Source organism: Mixophyes fleayi, chromosome 7 (genome assembly GCF_038048845.1).
Source record: "Mixophyes fleayi isolate aMixFle1 chromosome 7, aMixFle1.hap1, whole genome shotgun sequence".
Classification (NCBI taxonomy): domain Eukaryota; kingdom Metazoa; phylum Chordata; class Amphibia; order Anura; family Limnodynastidae; genus Mixophyes; species Mixophyes fleayi.
This window is the reverse complement of record NC_134408.1, coordinates 39,775,998-39,790,238: the sequence shown is the minus strand read 5'-3', so window position 1 is coordinate 39,790,238 and position 14,241 is coordinate 39,775,998. Positions and strand designations below refer to the sequence as shown.

At 44.4% G+C, this 14,241-nt stretch overlaps 1 protein-coding gene and 1 pseudogene across 1 annotated transcript in view; one reads left to right on the top strand and one right to left on the bottom strand.

The window, feature by feature from the left end:
- The window catches only part of LOC142098491 (uncharacterized), a 182,959-nt pseudogene that overhangs the window by 88,431 nt on the left and 80,287 nt on the right, over positions 1–14,241 (bottom strand).
- Positions 1–14,241, top strand: part of LOC142098027 (uromodulin-like) — a 30,558-nt gene that overhangs the window by 887 nt on the left and 15,430 nt on the right. Inside the window, exon 2 of the mRNA XM_075180443.1 lies at positions 2,514–3,317. Within this exon, the coding sequence (XP_075036544.1) occupies positions 2,514–3,317 (804 nt within the window). The remainder of the gene's footprint in view (positions 1–2,513; positions 3,318–14,241) is intronic.

Sequence of the window (14,241 nt, the reverse complement as noted above, 5' to 3'; positions counted from 1 at the left end):
GGGCACTCCCACTTCCGATCCGGTTCTCCTGCACCTCCCCGACACCTGCGGATGACAAGGAACACACAACCTCCCTCTGCACTCTCAGTGCCTTCTTGCTATGGGGTCACCCACGGATCCTAAGGACCGGCTGCACCAGGCCCGACTGAGGCTCACTGGAACAGCACACTAACCTGCGTACAGACTGCCGCCCGGAACAGCCGATCGAAACTGAACCGCCCGACTGCCTGCACTCATATATCGAACACGTATCCCACTCCGGAACCGCCAGGGAACCTGCACGGAACTGAGGACTGGGACATTCAACCAGAACCATGGGATGCCCCCTGGAACTGCGTTGAGCTGTGCTGCACTGCCACTGACTCACTCAGTCACCCCCTCTGGAAACCAGTGTGACCCCAGGGACCTAAGGGACGGGAAAACTATGTATGTTCTTCCCTGACTATGTGTAAGCTGGTAACTACACTTGTCCCCACAGCACGGGATAGTACAGGAAAACACAGGGAACAAGAGCCTACCTTTAATGGGGGCCTGACGTCTTGCCCCTGGACACAATTATGTAGCACACCCCAAAATACAGTAATACAAACAATTCTCGCCGCACAGACAAAATAAATGCAGTATACAGTACTTTGTACGCTACTCTCCAGAGCGCACAGCTGCTAGCCAACCAGCCGGTTACTACAGCACCACAGGTGCCTCCGCTCTACTGTACCTCCTGATTGGCTCATCCTTCCTCCGCTGCCAGAACCTGGAGGAAAGAAGACATACTTACCGCCGCTGGAGCGCTGGACGGGTAAGTAAATTCTTTCTTAATTTTTCACCCTCTTGCTGGGCACAGGAACCGGAGACATCTTCTGTCCCTCCAGGGACACCTCCACAGCAGGCATCTTCACCCGCTTCTCGAGCACCGGCTCCGGGGGCATCTCTACATATGCACTAAAACTGGAGGGAAGTGGGTTCAGACGAAATTTGAGGAAAGATTATTTCACAGAAAGGGTAGTGGATAAGTGGAATAGCCTCCCGTCAGAGGTGATAGAGGCTAATACAGTAGAGCAATTTAAACAAGCTTGGAATAGACACAAGGATATATATATATATATATATATATATATATATATATATATATATATAATCTCATCATCATCATCATTTATATAGCGCCACTAATTCCGCAGCGCTGTACAGAGAACTCATTCACATCAGTCCCTGCCCCATTGGAGCTTACAGTCTAAATTCCCTACTATAGACACACGCTCACACAGACAGACAGAGAGGGAGAGACTAGGGTCAATTTTGATAGCAGCCAATTAACCTACCAGTATGTTTTTGGAGTGTGGGAGGAAACCGGAGCACCCGGAGGAAACCCACGCAAACACAGGGAGAACATACAAATAGATATATATATAATTTTAATCTCCGTTGCTGATGATGCAGGGAAGGGATCCACAGCAGTGTCAATGACAGTGAGTACTCTAGAACTGACGGGGACTTTGGCATGGGTACCCCAGATTTCTGCTTATTAAGAGAGGTTGCCTGTTAAGTAAAAATGTACATTTTACTTGATATGTTCATTAAATAGTAATGTGGCTGATTTCCATTACAATACAACTATACATATAATTACATCTTTACATAGTGTATGGGATATTCAGTGGGTGAATATTATACTGGATTACATGGGGTGAAATGTACAGATCAAGGTCAATACAAAAGGCTGAGATAGCCCCTACTTGTGGGACTGTATATTCTAGATTGAGAAAAAGGTGCAATAGACACAAGGTAGTGGACAGACTGTAAAATTAGACCAGCTACACTCCTATGGCAAAATGAATTACAGGTATGGGATCTCTTACCAGGAGACCCCTTCTCTGAAAGTTTTCAAAAAACAAATAACAAAACATGCAAATAATTGCTGCTACTCCATCATTATGTCAAACACACAGATATTTTTTATCCAGAAGCTACTGTGAGGAGCACTGCTATGCTATGTAACGAGAAGGGGATGCTGGGGGCAGTGTTGCAAAAGACAGTTGTAATTTTTAAATGTAATTTAATATGTTATAGGCAAGCTACAAATTATGGGACAAAAACACCTTGTCTGCAAAAACGGTTATAGCTCCTATATCTGTGCAAGGATAATAATGATGATTAAGTGGATAATAGAAATCACCATATGCTTTACCAGTTTAAAATAACTTGTGCATTTATACAATTGCTCAACTCCTTGGTGACTTTATATATCTTTTTAACATGTTAGTTAGTATTTCTAATTGTCTAATTAACTAACTAAAATTATAAGGTTTTTTTTAATACCGAAACTCCATCCACACTATTTATTACATAGTCAGGCATTAAGAAAATGCTAAAAAATTATCTCAATTTATTATTCTGATGATTAGAACTGCTTTTTGATTTCATTCATTCACATAATTCAAGTCATCACTTTTTTTTACAAATCCTTCCAATCTGCCCTCATATATCTAAGTATCATTCTGATTTATTTCTTACAGCCAATTGCTCAATATGTGACATCAACGCTTCCTGTATAAAGTACCTGTTTTCCCATGCATGTGTCTGCAATGAGGGCTTCCGTGGCGATGGATATTCATGTTATGATATTGATGAATGCACCTACTACTACTACTACTACACTTGCAATAATGCTTATTGCATCAATACGTACGGCTCATACAACTGTGTCTGTTCATCCGGTTTTATATCAGAAAATAAAACATGCGTAGATGTAGATGAGTGTTCAAGACCAGAACTAAACAGTTGCCATGCTTTTGCCACGTGTTACAATAATTATGGATCATATTCATGCGCTTGCCAAGCTGGATATTATGGAAACGGATATTACTGTGAGGTAGATGAATGCACAAAGGAAGTATGTGGGTTTGCTAGAGAATGCATTAAAAGCAATGGGTCCCATTCCTGTCTTGATCCATGCAACAGCTATACCACCCTGAATGAGCCTACCAGAAGCACATCATATTCTGCATACCCCTATTATTACTACTATTACGGACGTTCTGATTATTACCTTAACGGATGGTACCGTTTTGTGGGCAGTGGAGGAATTCGCATGGCAGAGTCTTGTCCCTCTGAAGGTTATTGTTACACCAGGAGCCCCATGTGGTTAAATGGAACACACCCTAATCCCACAGATGGAATTGTAAACCGAACAGTTTGTGCTGTGAATAGTGGTAATTGCTGCTACTGGACATCAAATGTACAGATTAAAGCTTGTCCTGGAGGTTATCATGTTTATAAATTCAGTGGGACTCCATACTATTATGCCGGATATTGTACAGGTAAGTAAATAAAATTATATATAATTCTAATGTATAAGAGGACTGTGTACTTCTATAAACAACTTTACAATATGTCCTTATCTTTGGTGGCTAGTGATGTCAAAGAGTGATAAGATAACATCATATTTTATTAAAGATGTGTCTCATCCAGGGCCAGACTGGCCATCCGGCACTTCTGGCAAATGCCAGAAGGGCCGATGGCCAGATGGGCCGGTCTGCCTGTCACGTGGTGCCGTCCCATGTGATAATTTGCCTAGACGGCACGTTACTGACTCTCCATCCGCCGAGCAGCGTGCATGGAAGTTCTGCTGCTCGGGTGGACATGCGGACCTGCGGACCGGCCCATCTTTAAAAATGTACCACAACTACTATGATCAAGTCAGTTTAACTGTGTGCTTAAATTTCTTAAATGCTATCTTGACCACTTTAGGAAACCTCCCTCTTCTTGTACTTACTCCATCCCCCATGTAGCAGTATAAATGCATGCTCTGTTTCATTCTATTGATTAGAGGTGATGCTTTGTTCTGCCACTATGATCTGCAGTGGCTTCTTGAAATATATAGTGCATATTTCATCCTGGCTGTAAGTTACATGTGGAATCTAATTTGCTAAATAAAAGGGGCTAGTACATAAAGAGGCGTTGAAGTCCAAAAGTGAACAACCCTATTGGCAATGTATAATTTATGTAATGGGATGCATAATAAAATAAAAATCCCTATATTTCCTTTAATTCATTGTTAAATATTGTTGCTGATCCATCGCTGTTAACAGCTGTTTCATCTCTTCCTTGTGCTCCTGATTATCAGGAAAACACGTAGACAGACATTGGGACAGTGTAAATCATATTTGGCCTCTCTCCTGCGGAGTGATCGATTAATACACAGTCTCAGTAATCAATCATGCTGCAAGAGAAGTACACAGCTTAATTTTAATTTAATAATATGTATTTGTATTTTACTATGCATATCCCCATGTACATAATATGTTTGTAAAGGATATACCCATCTTTGCTGACATTATTTGACATTGTTAAATGTAAAAGACACGTAGGGGATTTTTATTCAAATAATACACTCTATCTATCAACAAGCATTGCATATATACAGTGTATAGTGAAGTGTATCCAAGACTATCTGAGCTGAGTAAAGATGTGTTTTTTGGGTGCTTCAGGGGTGGTGCTGTATGGCAGTAATTGGCAGCCCAATATACTCAGAGGTCTGCATGTATGATTCTCCATGTAATGTTTTATTATAATATATGTATCAATGCCCCATGTTGGCCACACCCACAACACAATGTAGTCACGCCCTTTTCGGCGCCGCCGCTGCGCGGCGGCACATACTTTCTTTCCTGCTGGAACTGAGGTGGGCCTGTGTACTTTGAATGTCAGGGCTGATTTTTAGTCCCAGTCCGGCCCTGGTCTCACCCATGCCAGAGTGACAAAGATAACATTTTATTTCACAACTGTTCATACAGTGTATTTCCTACTACTTCTGTACTTCATTTCACACTCCTCTACTTCAGTTTCTTCAGCCATATATTACACCTCACACAATAAACTAAAGGGTGGTTTTATATATAATCATGATCCCCTACACTTGATCCCACCCAAGCCTTCATCTACTTCCAAGCCCAACAATCTTTGCAAACAGCATTTAAATTCCAGTGCTGTTTGACTTCCTAATATGCAGGCCTGGGTCCATGTAAACCATACCTGAAACAGATATACCAAGCAGTGTAAAAATTACAGATCTGTGCTTACATCCCAATGTTTTAAACGCATTGTGTGCTCGCTGACCCGGCTGCAGTCCAGTCATTCAATTCATTGGCTAATGCTACAATGCTGGTGCATCAGTGTATATCAATCACTGTAATGTTCAAGCAGGATTCATGTAAAGAGTCGTTGTTAAGGTTCACTTAACCGCCTGATGTACGTGTCGCTATAGCTTCATCATAGTGACAACCCGTTCATATTCTGTGCTGCCTTGTTAATCAACTTCTAACCAATCACTGTGAGTCTACAAAGATTGACATTAAACCAGGCCAATCATTATAAAATAAAATGCAATATATCAGAGTCATGAATTTTTAATTTTGTCTTGACAAATTATTAAGTTACATTAAAATTTGTCCAGGAGTGAAATTAAAGTACCACCTATAACAATAGATCAGGTGGGGAGGGGCTGACTGTTATTGATTTATTGACAGATGAAAATTTGACTTCTTTTTTACTTTTTACTAACTGCAGTAAATTTACTGATGGTTGGAAACCCCGCTAGCGATGGATGCCAGAAATGTATATTTTTTTTACTGCTTTACCCTTTTTTATAATAAAAAAAAAAATAATTGTTAATCTGAGCACAGTGGATTTCTTGTTACAGTTTTTCAGGAGACATTATATTCAGCACACTGCTAAAAAAATTAACAAAACATTTACATTGAGAATGTGAGACAAAAATATTTTTCTATGTGACCTTCACTGTCACTACATTTTTAGACAAATTGTTTCCAAGAGCAACACTTGAAAATGTCCCACAAGCTCCCAATATCACACAAAGGCAATATAAAGTCCCACCACAACGCATGGAAACGAAAAAATTATAAAAGAAATGAACAACTCAGTAATGATTAATAAAAATAAGTTTACATTATCTTTTCTTTATTATTTAACATGTAATACATAAATCAGGATGTACTTTATGCGTACTGTACATACAATCTGTTTTTATAGTTTCTCTTCCTTGCATACACATGCTCTGTGCTATCTATTGTCGCGCACCTATGTAGCTTTTAATACAAAGATGATTCCATGACAGTCATCGCTATCAGTTGACACTTACACCTGGCCCTGTAGCTGGTGCAAATGATATGGGTAAAAAACACATATGTACAGGAAGCCCAGATCTTGAATTGGCCACTTCCACATTGATATAACCTTAGTGTACATTGCCTATATTCAAATTCCCCTTTCTTTCCCTGTTCCATACTTCAAGTCATAGGCAGTAGTAAGTGTCATTTGCATTCAGACATGAATTGCATGCAATTGCGTTCATTGGCGTAAAGTCCATTTCTGAGCATGTGCACAGCAATTTCATGCACGATACCGAATCAAAAGGGATTTACGTTCGAAGATGAGTTTAAGCATGTATAATTTAGAAGGGAGGTATCTAAGAGGATATGATTACTATGTACAAATACATTAAGGTTCAATAAAGGGCAGTCAATACATGGAATTCACTGCCAGGGAAGCTTGTGATGGCAGATTCAATTGATATGTTTAAGAAGGGGCTAGACAAATTTTTAGCAGAAAAGAGTATACAGGGTTACGACTGTTATTTAAAATGAAGGGCAGCAGTGGATCCAGTAAGAAATAGGACTGAAATATTGGGTCAGGAGGAATTTTTTCCCAAATGAAACAGATTGGTGGTTGCTTTATCTGGATCAATTTCAAATATAAGCGAGGGATCACAGGAGATCCAAAATAGGTTGAACTTGATTGACTGGTGTCTTTTTTCAACCTTCAATGTCAACAACTATGTTACTATGTATGTTACTTTGTTGGTGCAAAGATTGGTGGAAGTGAGAACTTTATAAAGAATGCATACAGGTGTGGTCTCTAAGCTTCAATTGACGGTACTTCAAGATTGCTGTAAGTTAAAAAAGGATGTCAGTGTAGATGGTGATATCTGACATCTGTAGCTGGCATTGCGGTGGATCCTCACAGTATCCTTCCCATTAGGAGCAGACAGCGTGTTAGACGCCGCGCCTCCTAGTGTAGCAGTGCCAATACCAGCAGGTGCTGCAATCTTCTTCGTGACAGCTTGCTCTGGCCATGTCGACTGAAACTCCCGGTGAACCGTCTGCCAGAGACCTACTTCTCCACCTTGCCCACAGAGTTGAAAAACAGGAGTCCGAACAGGCGCAGTTGGTCCAGTGCATTCAAGGTGTCACTGCACGTGTCGATTCTCTTCAGGCTTCTGTGACCTCTGCTCAAGCCGTTCCTGTGACGACCTCTGAGGCCGCGGCTACCTCATCCTCTTCTGTTGTGGCTTCTACCGCTTCCTTAAAACCTTCCCCGCCGAACAAGCTTGATGGGGAACCCAAGAGATGCAGAGGATTCCTTAACCAGTGTCTAATCCACTACGAGTGTAACCCTGCATCCTTCCCCTCTGAGCGGATAAAGGTGGCCTTTATTATATCTCTCCTAACTGGACAAGCCCTCGCCTGGGCTTCCCCCCGTGGGAACGGAACGACCCTCTCTTGTCTAATGTATCTACCTTTATTGAGGCTTTTCGGACAGTATTTGATGAACCCGGCCGGGTATCTTCTGCTACCTCCAGTCTTTTGAACCTTTGCCAGGGATCTCTGACAGTCGGTCAGTACGCGATTTAGTTTTGCACACTCTCCTCCGAACTCAGGTGGAATAATGAAGCTTTAGTGGCTACATTCTGGCAAGGCCTAGCAGATCGCGTCAAAGACAAGTTAGTTTCATGGGAACTCCCTGCTGATCTTGACTCCCTAATTTGTCTATGCAATCGCATTGATCTGCGCTTTCGGGAGCGGACTCAGGAACGCTCTGCTACCAGACGGATCTCTCCACGCCTTGCTCCTCTGTTTCAGAACCCTGCACCTTCGGAGGAACCCATGCAGATTGGCCGTTCCCGGTTATCCCCTGAAGAACATCAGCGATGCTTCAAGCAAAATCTCTGTTTATACTGCGGGGAACCAGGTCATGTTATTTCTTCTTGCTCCAAGAGACCGGGAAACGCCCCCTCCTAGTTGGTGGCAGGGAGGCCGACCTAGGAGTTGGGGTTACTACTCCCTAATCTAATTCCGGCACTGATTGCCTCATGCCCATCTCCCTGGATACTCCGGTCGGCCCCTTTGAGACCTTAGCCTTTGTGGACTCCGTATCCGCCGGGAATTTCATCTCTGCCACACTGGCATCGCAACTCCAATTGTCCTCTTGAAAATTGCCTCAGCCGCTGTTTCTCACCGCGGTAGATGGGAATCGAATTTCCAATGGTTCCGTTTCTCACATCTGCGCTCCCATTCGGCTGACGGTAGGGGTGCTACATTCTGAAGTTATCAAGTTCTTGGTTCTTCCTCGTTCTGTGAATTCTGTTATTCTAGGAATACCTTGGCTCAAGCTTTATTCTTCCCAATTCGATTGGAATCGTGCGATGTTATCTCATGGGGCTCCCGATGCTTCAAGTCCTGCCTCTCCAGCATTAAACCTGGACAATCCTCTCTCCAGTGTCATCTGACTTCCCCGCAAGTTGACCTGCCGTCTCCCTACATCTCCTTCCTGTATGTGTTTTGCAAGAACGCTGCTGAATCTCTTCCTCCTCACCGCCCCTGGGATTGCGCTATTGAGTTACTACCGGATAAACCGCTTCCCAAGGGCAGAATTTATCCATTGTCTCTCCCCGAGAATTCAGCAATGTCAACATATATCACTGAAAATCTCCAGCGAGGCTTCATCAGAAAGTCTAATATATGCACAGAGATGGAAATTCTTTGCTTACCAAAGGAGTTTAGATGCAGCCAAGGGAAATTGGTGTAGGGGAAAAGTCCCAACCCCTGTGGATTCAATAGTATGTTTCCCCGGAGCGGGAAGGGGAAAAGGGGTGATATGGAGCCAAACAGCAAAAAACTGGAAAAACAAAGGAAAAGTAAACGAGGTAGGCCAGCCGGCGTACCTGTATTTATTTTGGATATCAGGTGTCAATAAGTCATATATAGGTAAAGACAAATGCGGATAAGAAGTATATAAACAGAGTCCTGGGAAGCAAATATTAAAATCAACAGTGCAAATCTTCTGTTGCTAAAGCCAGCCGGCTAAGCATCTTCATGTAATGTGAACATGAGAGATAGTGATCCGCATCGTTAATTGTACATGCAAAGCGGCTGTTGTACAATAGGTGCAGGAATGAATCCTATATTACATATATCGTTTCTGCTTCCGATAATGGATAAATAACAGATAAATCCAAGGGCAAACAATGAAACCATAAAAAGTCCCGTACAAATTGCAAAAAGATGTAATAACAGAGGCTGATGATCATAAACTGATAACAAAAGCCGTGTCCGTTAACCGGACTAAACAAAGAGAGCTATATGAAGTAGCAGTCCTAAAACAGATAGTGTGTGTTCCAGGTCCGTGAATCGGGCCTATCAAACAAAAAGGCAGCAGATGACTGGTAATCCAGATCTAAATGCTATGCAGTAATAGATGAGGGCAGTGCACTTACCCTTTCTTGAGGATGCATCCTCCGGTGTCCGGATCCTAAGCTGTTCCTCCTGGTGTGAGTCATACCGACGGCCGGGACGGAGGTAGGGCTCGTAACAGTATCCACCCCTTGAGGAGGGGTCGAGGGACCCCGACATCCGGATTTTCTGGGAAATTTCCTGAAAAACTCCTTCAACTGTTTAGGGGCATGAAGTTGTCTCCGCGGAACCCAAGAACGCTCTTCTAACCCGCGATTCCTCCACTGCACTAGGAAATGCACCTGCCCTTGCACTTTTTTAAAATCAAGATCCTTTGAACCACAAATCTTTGTGGCCCACTGCAACCTCTCCCAGGCACGCTTGAAGACTGGGCTTGACCAGGATATAGTACCGGCTTCAACAGCGAACAATGAAACGTGTTGGGGATTCTCAATGAGCCCGGAATTTTTAATCTGAATGCGACAGAATTCACCTGCTTAATGATAGAAAACGGCCCGATGAACTTAGGGCCCAACTTCTTGCAAGGCTGTCTGAGCCTGATATTTTTTGTAGACAGCCACACTTTCTGGCCCACCTTAAGGGAGCAGGTGGTACGGTGGCGGTCCGAATTTTTTTTGCAACAAGTGAGGCTTGTTTCAATGATGAGTGTACTTTCCTCCAGATAACTCTGAGATCCCTGGCAGTGGAACGGATCTCCTGGATACCAACGTACTTGAGTGAATACAAAGAGTTAGATCTGGGGTGAAAACCATAATTGCAAAAAAACTGAGAGGTTTTGGTAGATGAGTGACAGGAATTATTACAGGCAAATTCCGCCCAGGGTAACAAGGAGGACCAGTTGTCATGGAACTCCGATGTGTCGCATCGTAAAAACCTATCTAAGGACTGGTTAACACTTTCAGTCTGCCCATTTGACTGAGGGTGGTATGTGGATGACAAACTGATTTTGATTCCGAGGAGGGTACAGAAGGATTTCCAGAACTGCGCTATGAACTGAGAACCCCGATCGGAGACAATGTCAGTAGGGAGTCCATGGAGACGGAAAATGTGTTGAATGAATAAGACGGACAAATCTCGAGCCGTAGAAAGCCTGGTTAACAGAATGAAATGTGACATTTTGCTAAACCGGTCTACCACAACCCAAATGGTATTGTGTCCAGCAGAGGGTGGCAGATCAACTATAAAGTCCATGGACAAATGTGTCCAAGGTTTTGCAGGAGCGGCCAACGGAACCAATTGACCTACTGGGCGAGTCCTGGGAACTTTGTTCCTGGCACAAACTTCACAAGACAGGACGAGACTCTTGACGTCAGCGGACAAAGACGGCCACCATACAGTACGGGAAAGGATTTCCACTGTTTTGAAGACTCCAGGATGTCCAGCAGTCTGATTATTGTGAGCTTCAGCAAGGACTGCCTTCCTTAGATGAACTGGGACAAACAAGCATTATACCGGAGTATTATCAGGAGCTAATCTCTGAAACCTTCGTGAGGTACAGCTCAGGTCTTGGGTTAACCCGACATGGATCATAGACACAGGAACAATAGGCTCTGGACTAGTAACTGGAGCATGGTGTGCCAGGAAACTTCTGGACAGGGCGTTTGCCCGGACATTTTTAGAACCTGGACGGTAGGTGATTATAAAGTTAAAATGGGTGAAGAACAGCGACCAACGAGCCTGTTGAGGGTTCAATCATTTGGCCGACTGTATATACTGCAGATTCTTATGATCCGTAATAACGGAGATCTGGTGTGCAGCACCTTCCAACCAATGTCGCCATTCCTCAAAGGCCCATTTAATTACTAACAGTTCTCGATTTCCAACATCATAGTTGGTTTCCGCTGAAGAGAACTGACGGGAAAAAGAGGCACATGGATGTAAGCGGTGAGTATGGGGATCTTTTTGTGACAAGATGGCCCCAGCACCGACGTCAGAGGCATCAACTTCAAGAATAAATGCTACCTTAGGATCCGGGTGTCTAAGTACCTGAGCAGACACGAAGGCTTTCTTCAGGGTTTCGAATGCCATTATTGCTTGTGGAGACCAATTAGCTGGATCGCTTCCCTTGCGAGTCAAGGTGATGATAGGAGCCATGATATCAGCAAAGCCGCCAATAAATCTCCTGTAATAATTGGCGAATCCCAGGAATCTCTGGACCGCCTTGAGGTTATTCGGTTGTACCCAGTCCAGGATTGCTTGGACCTTGGTAGGGTCCATGGAAAAACCTTCTGAGGACATTATATAACCCAGAAAGGATACCTTCTGGACCTGGAACTCGCACTTTTTGAGTTTAGCATAGAGATGATGTTCCCGTAATTTTTGTAGGACTTGTCTGACACGATACTTGTGTACTGACAATGACTCTGAATATATGAGGATGTCGTCCAAGTAAACAACAATGAAGTGTCCCAGAAACTCACGTAACACCTCATTAATCAAATCCTGGAATACTGCAGGGACATTACTAAGGCCAAATGGCATGACCTGATACTCGTAGTGGCCCGAAAGCGCGTCGAAGGCCGCCTTCCACTCATCATCTGCTCTTATACGTATGGGGTTATATGCACCACGGAGATCAATTCTTGTGAAGATAGTTGCCCCTCTTAGTTGGATACAAAGAAGCATCCTGCTCCTACTGGAGACTTGGATGGCCCAAAGAAGCCTTTCTCCAGGTTTTCGTCAATGTACTCCTGCATAGATTTGGTCTCCGGACCGGAGAGAGAGTACAAGCGTCCCTTGGGTAATTTAGAACCAGGAATTAGCTCGATTGCACAGTCAAATTCTCGGTGCGGTGGTAGAGTATCAGGGCCTTTTTGGAGAAGACATCCCAGAACTCATGATACTGTGAGGGAAGCTGCTCCGGAATAGACTGAACCACATGCAGAGGTAGTGTCAAGCAAGACTGTGTACAATAAGAGCTCCAATGGACAATTTCTCCTTTTACCCAATCCATGACAGGGTTATGACGGGATAGCCAAGGGTGGCCCAGAATCAAGGGAACTGACGGACATTCAATAAGGAATAAAACTATGGACTCCGTGTGGAGAGCTCCAATGTTCAATTGTAGTAACGGGGTCTCCCAGGTAATCTTGCCGCCTGGCAATGGACTACCATCTAAGCCACATACCGTAATGGGAGATTTGAGTTTAATCAGCGGAATTCCAGCAGAGCGGGCAAATCCGATGTCGAGGAAGTTACCTGCAGCTCCACTGTCAATGAAGGCCGACAGGTTCACTGAACCGGCACTAGACGTGAGTTGTGCAGGGATTAACACAGCATTTTTTGAGGAAACAATTTGCAGACCTAGGTGAACCTTCCCCTTGTTCCCTAGGCATGCTCTTTTCCCGGCTTATTAGGGCAGGAACGGGAGAAGTGGCCCTTAGTGCCGCAATAGAGACATAGGCCTTGTGATCGCCTCCTGTCTCTTTCCTCAGGGGAGAGACGATATGCTCCAAGTTGCATAGGCTCTTCGTCATCCGTGACAGCAGGAATCAAGGCAGATGGAAGAGAAGATGCCTCCTTCTCAGACTTGCGTTCCTTAATTCTTCTGTCAATTTTAATGGCGAGGTGCATCATATCCTTCAATGAAGTAGGAGTCGGGTATTGCACCAAAGAGTCTTTAATCTGTTCCGACAGACCTAGACGAAACTGACTTCGTAAGGCAGGGTCATTCCATCTGCTGTCGGGTGACCATCTACGAAATTCAGCGCAGTATTCCTCTGCCGACCGCCGGCCTTGTTTCAAGGCCCATAGATGAGCTTTAGCGGAGGCCATTCGATCCGGGTCTTCATATAATAGACCCAATGCCTCGAAGAAAGCGTCCACTGACTGTATGGCGGGACTGGTCTGCGGCAAGGAAAAGGCCCAGGACTGGGGGTCACCCTGTAGGAGAGAAATGATAATCCCGACTCTTTGCTGCTCTGACCCGGAAGAGCGGGGTCTCAGCCGAAAATAGAGCTTGCAGCTATGCCTGAAATTCCAGAACAGGGATCTATTTCCGGAGAACCGATCCGGTAAATTCATTTTAGGTTCACAGGTGGGTTCTGAAGTGGATTGTGAGGGTTTTGCAAGTTCTTCCTGAACGGACAAATGCTCAGCCAATCCCTGGATCATTTGGTACAAGGATTCAACATGGCCTGCTAGGGCTTGTGCCGGAGACGGTGTGGATCCGCTTGCATCCATTCCAACCTCGTCTCCGTGTGTAGGCCGGTTATAATGTTAGGAACCCCTCCAGCCGGCACAACACAACCCGGAGTCTACTCTGCCAATCAGGTGTTCACTGGAGCCCCTAATGGTGGGGACAGACTGGGCTGCAGACTGACAGAGGGTCGTGAAGTGTGTACCGGCTGGGGAGAACCCAGGCAAGCGGGGTAAGATCCAAGCGGAGGTCTAGGGCCGGCAGCAGGTAGCACATCCGATAAACAAGCCAAGGTCAGGGGTCACGAGCAGACAGGGAGGTCGGTATTCAAGCCAGAGGTCAAGGTCACGAGAAACACAGGCAGGGTCAAAATCCAAGCAAAAGGTCATACACGGGTAGTCAGTAGAATTTCCAGCAAACAGGAACAAGGCAAAGAGCAGGTCAGCAGACTGGCAAACAGAAGCTATAACTGGCAATGAGGCAGCAGACCTCATTGCCTTAAATACACAGATGGCCCAATCAGAGCTTGCCAGCACCCCTGTAGGCTAATCAGCA